Source organism: Dryas octopetala, chromosome 1 (assembly GCF_963921425.1).
Source record: "Dryas octopetala chromosome 1, drDryOcto1.1, whole genome shotgun sequence".
Lineage (NCBI taxonomy): Eukaryota > Viridiplantae > Streptophyta > Magnoliopsida > Rosales > Rosaceae > Dryas > Dryas octopetala.
The window spans coordinates 31224967-31230467 of NC_141366.1; the positions used below are offsets into that span (position 1 = coordinate 31224967).

General features: G+C 38.8%; 2 protein-coding genes across 2 annotated transcripts; one reads left to right on the top strand and one right to left on the bottom strand.

Moving 5' to 3' along the window:
* Positions 1-328: 328 nt before the first annotated feature.
* Positions 329-3717, top strand: LOC147299752 (SWIB complex BAF60b domain-containing protein). The gene is made up of 6 exons (XM_086252275.1): positions 329-896; positions 1831-1945; positions 2079-2250; positions 2334-2521; positions 2779-2923; positions 3350-3717. Exons 1-5 carry the CDS (start codon positions 433-435, stop codon positions 2902-2904), a joined length of 1065 nt encoding a protein of 354 aa, XP_086108401.1. The 5' UTR covers positions 329-432; the 3' UTR covers positions 2905-2923; positions 3350-3717.
* A 325-nt stretch (positions 3718-4042) lies between these two features.
* LOC147299753 (uncharacterized) lies at positions 4043-5282 on the bottom strand. The gene is made up of 5 exons (XM_086232163.1): positions 4860-5282; positions 4630-4741; positions 4429-4510; positions 4284-4335; positions 4043-4189 (listed from the first exon to the last, which is right to left on the bottom strand). Exons 1-5 carry the CDS (start codon positions 5280-5282, stop codon positions 4043-4045), a joined length of 816 nt encoding a protein of 271 aa, XP_086088289.1.
* Between the last annotated feature and the right edge of the window lie 219 nt (positions 5283-5501).

The following is a 5501-nucleotide window of genomic DNA, read 5'->3' on the forward strand; positions in this document are numbered from 1 at the left end:
AAGAAGGAACAGAAGCCAGCTATAAGCCTATAACTTCCATGAATGACATATTTGCCCCGAACTTTTGACCCCACAACAGGCGGGGAGAATGGACATTCAGAAGGGCAATTTCGTCCTTTGATGAACGGACGTTGCAGAGTGGGAGGAAGAAAGAGGTATTTTTCCTATTTTACCTCAACAGCTCAGTGGATAAGACTTAAGAGCTATGGGCGTTACTGCATTTTCACAAAAAAAAAACAAAAACACAAAAGGGACATTTTCGTCATTTCAGCATTATAAAGAGAGAGATGTTGAGAGTAGAGAGAGACAGAGAGAGGAAGAGAGAGAGAGAGAGAGAGAGAGAGAGAGAGAGAGACAGAGCCAGACAGAGAGAGCAGGGACTGAGATAGAGAGAGAGGGTGTCCGTTTATTCTGTTAATAATATATGTAGGTATGACGACGATGGTGTCGGACCAAGAAATAGCGGAAGGGGTGGAGACTGTGCTCCGTCAATCGGGGCCTAACGACGTGACCTCTGTAAACGGCGTCGTTCAGCAGCTGGAGGCCAAGCTAGGGTTAGACCTGTCCCACAAGGCTGCCTTCATTCGGGACCAGATCAACTTCCTCCTCCGCCCCTACGCCCAACCGCAACCCCCAAAAGACCATTTTGCCCTCCACCCCAACCTCAACCCTCACCACCACCCTCATCAATTCCTCCCCCAACAATTCCCTCCCCATTTTGCCCTCCACAGCTACCAGCCGCCGCCCCAGCAGCTACGGCCTCAGGTTCAGCCACCGCAGCCGCAGCAGCAGCCGCAGCAGCAGCAGCAGCAGCAGCAGCAGCTCACTGCCAAGCCCGAGGTCTTTGCCCAAAATGCCCCCCCGCCTTCGGTGGCCCCCGAAACGGCCAAAGAGAGGTTTGGCCTTTTTTGTCTTTTACATTTCAAATCAGAAATGGTGGTTTTTTAGGGTTTTCTTTTCGTTTACATTGCAAATATTGAATTTTTACAAAATTAAAATGGTGCCCATTTATAGAGTCTAATTTCGTTAAGAGGGGGCTTTAAAGATTTGTACTTTGTTTCTGTTTCCTTCTAATTTGCATATTTTTAAGGCTAGTGCTCGTTTTGGTATTTCAATTAATTTTATTTCAATTTTTATTGGTTTATTCTGATGAGTTTCCTTTTTTGGTAAAATAAGGTCAAAACTGGAGGTGTGCCTCTGTGTGTGGATGAGAAATTTGAAAATTGTTTGTAACAAATGTGGAAACTGGCGTTTAAACCCTCTTTATTATTTTTGCCCAAAAAAAAAAAACCCTCTTTATTATTCAATTGGAAAAGTTCTAACCTTTTTGCTATCGTATCATTTTTCATGTAAAAGTCAAACTGCTATTTTGTGTCCCTACTCCCAAATTTGAAATACAGACTATTATGGGTCAACAGCTATTTACTTACTGTTGTGTTCTCGCTCTAATTAAAGAAAGCTTGACTGTGTTTCGTTTTCAATGAATGAAACAGTAAAGAGTCTCAATCACTCTTAAAGAGCTGGTTTAGCTTGTCTTGGTTGAGCTGGGCATTAATATTTTTGCATAACTTTGGAGGATTATGTGGGTGCTTAAAGTTTAATTATGTTACATCCTTCTTCTTTGCTAAAACTTTAATAGTTTCCTCTGTCTTGGGAATTAACTAGTTGGAAAGCAGCATTATCCTTTTATTCACCCATAGCTTTAATCTTATTATCTTGTTTGATAGTTGAAGTAATCTATTAGGATTCACCGCTTTATTTGATGTTGCAATTTTGAAAATCTAATTTTGGTGAATGACATGGCATGTGCCCGTCATAATTTTATTGCAGTGCTCCAACTACTGGAATCAAAAGAAGAGGTGGGCCAGGGGGTCTAAACAAAGTCTGTGGCGTCTCACCTGAGCTTCAGGCTGTTGTTGGTGAACCGGCCTTGCCAAGGACTGAGGTTATTGTTCCCAAATCAACCAAGATCCTCTTTTTGTGCTAACTTATTACATCCATGGATGCGGCTTAAATGATTCCTAGTAAATTTTGATGTGTGATTGTGTAAGTACTAAATTTTATTGTGCTTATTTCAGATTGTGAAACAGCTTTGGGCATACATAAGGAAACACAACCTCCAAGATCCAAGTAACAAGAGAAAAATAATTTGTGACGATGCCTTGCGTGTGGTATTTGAGACAGACTGCACTGACATGTTCAAGATGAATAAGCTGCTAGCTAAACATATTATACCCCTTGGACCTAACAGTATGTATCTGTTGTGCAAATTGCAATGCATTTTCTATGATGTCTTTGATTAAATTAATAATCTTTCTCCTGTATATATGCAGAGGAGTCAAGTCAAGCTAAACGAGTGAAGTTAGATGTTGAGTCTGCAACTGATAGTACTGAACCTGGTTCCTCTACTGTAATAATATCTGAAGCACTAGCAAAGTTTTTGGGTTTTGGAGGAAGGGAGATGCTCCAATCTGAGGCAATACGACTTGTTTGGGAATATGTCAAGGTTAACCATTTGGAGGTAGGTATCCAGGTGCTCAAGTTTGTACCTTCTCTCTCATATAGATCTAAGATGATTATTTTATTGGGGTCATTGTATTTTTCTCCGTTATTCCATCATCAATAACAAGTTGGATTGATTTCTTCTGAATAAATGCTATATTTTTCCCCAACTCTTATGCTTGTTTAAGTGCTACCTCACTTTGTTTTGAGGTTTTCCTTCCCATCATAGTGCATTTGGAATTAAGACTTATGGTGGCTTTGCTTGTCTTTTTGTAGGATCCGTTAAATACTATGGTGATATTATGTGATGCAAAGCTCAATGAGCTTCTTGGATGTGAAAGCATTTCTGCATTGGGTATTGAAGGGATGTTAGCTCGATATCATTTGTTCAAACGGTCATGATTTATGGTAGTGTTGACTGGTTAGTATAAGTTTAATATGGTTAATCCTTCTTATTTATTTTTTACCTGAAAAATAAAAAATGTTTGGGTTTAACTCAACTTTGCTCTATAAATATTCTCCATTTCGTTATAGCATCTTTTACCAATCTAGCCTGCTGCCCCAATCCAAAACCCCATAGCACTATCAAAACAGTAAACATTATATAGTAAATTCTTGGCACTGTCAGCTTATTGTGTATGTAAACAACCCCAACTAACTGTCTTGCCTACTGGGGTCTGCTCTCTCTTCCCAGTGTATTAGATTAGTTTATTTACCTGTCACTGTTGATGTGCTTTTGTAAAAGCTTATTTACTGCTGCTGATGTGCTTTTCAACAATTTAGTTTTTCTGCTTATGTACTGATTGTCCTAAACAAGTGATGGAATGGTCTGTTTATTCTTTTGCAGGTGCATGGGACCTTTGCCATCTGGTCTCTTCTGATGGTAGAAAAGATAGGAAAACCTTTAATTTTCTTTATTTATTGTTTAGTGTATTGACGTGGTTAGGTGATATGCTTATTTACATGTCTTGGTTATTTTGTATTTAGACTTGCTGTGTATGTGCTATGGGCTCTTGGTTTATGCCATTTCTCGGGGTTTAGTTTTTTAGTTATCTTCTCCTAACCTTAAAACTGTGACAGAATGATAAATACTCTGTACAGCCTGTAAGGACTAAGGACCGTTGTTTTTATTTTCATATGGCAGAAAGTGTTGGTCCTAACCACAACTTGTGTATCTTCTTACATCTAACTGCGGCTTGGCTTGCTTTATTTGCTTCTCGGATAGTATATATATGCAGACATTTTAAATTTGTCCATCATGTGCACTGCTCCCTGCACAACACGGCGTGGTGGCCGGAAAGTGTGAATACAGTGTGCAAGGGTTTCAGTTTCATTACCAGTACTGTCCTTGTAGAATGATAGTCAAACTTATCCCATACTTGAAACGACATGGTTAACCAAGCTTGGTCTACTACTCCATCTGATTTATGCACTTTTTCTTATCAACCTTACCATATTCCCATCACACGGTTGAGAAAGAATTGAATTTGCTTATTTACATAAAAATATTACAGAAAATCAGAGCCCTTTGGGTAAAGGCTTAATGCAAGAGGAGCTTCAAAACGATTATAAAGACAACCTTGATGAACAAAAAGAGGAAAATCCACACAACTCTGTTTGCATTGCTCTTAAACACTGCATTAGAACCCATCTTATCCATTACAGCCGTCATAATTCCCATCATTTTCTGCAAAAGTAAAAAGAACACAAGAAACACAATACCAGACATATTTCTAAGGTCTCTGTACCGAAACTAAAAAGAAAAAGAAACAAGAACTTACCAGTCTAAGGGGTTCAATATGGAGGAGTGGTTCCATGAACATCTCGACGTTTCTGAAAAGAAAACATATATGTGTTATTTGATAGAAGGGCAAATCCAAATCCAAGTGAGAGGCAGAGGGAGTAGTAGTCAAACTTGAAGTGTACCTTATTATGACCTTCCCTTTATAGACTTGGCATATATGGAAGCTAAAACCCTTTCCTAGAGGGACATGCGTTTTGTTCCACTCTGCAGATTTAGATAAAGTAGTTGACAATCGACATGGATGGAGAAGGAAGAGAGTTATATGAAGAAGCTACAACTCTACGCATATTGAAGACAAATTAAAAGGGTTCCATAGAGCATACCTAAGCTCCACTGAATACCCACATTCATTCCATCATGCAATGTAGGTCGTACCACAAATTCAATGTTATTTCCCAAACTTCGGATTAGATATGAGAAAAAATCCAACACTTGCTGCAACAGAAATTAAAGTACCATATATGGAATGTAAGAGAAGAAAAGAAACCTAACTGATCCTTGAATCTTCATTGTTTAACATAACATTAAAAATGATATAAATAGATATATATACCTTCTTCCCTTGGATGGGTTGGATAGCTGAGAACAAGTTGCAGACACATTGGCATTCATCTCCTATTATCTCCGACAATTGGTGAATATTTTTGTTCTTGATGGCAGTGTAAAGTCTCAGAACTGTTTCCAGAGCTCGCGGATCCTTCCGATCATCTCCAGCTGCTTCTGAGTTTATTTTAGCATTGAATGGCACTACCAACAACCCTCTGTCTCTGTCTCTGTCTCTGTGCCTGGAAGAGAAGCTTCTGTAAATCTTTAAGTTACCAAAAACATTATTATTAGCTGTTTTCTTTGAATTTTTATAAAGGGTAGGACTAATATGTGTGTTTCTTGACTGATGAGAGATGAATTGAAGGGAATGTGAAATTTGTCTAGTGCTGTATATGCTGTTGGCACTGGTAGGGAAAGACACCAAAGCCATATGATATGATGATCAAGGTTGTAATGTAAGACACCAAACCCATAAGATACCAGAACCCAATATCTAAAATTTTGTAGAAGATTCCTCAGTAGTTATGTAAAGGAATGAATGAAGCAACTAGCAAGTTTAGTATCTTTCTGAAAACTTGAGAAGCTCAACGACAACTAGACGCCTTGTTTCTTGTCTGCATTTCTGGACTTGTAAAAAAACCTCCTCTCA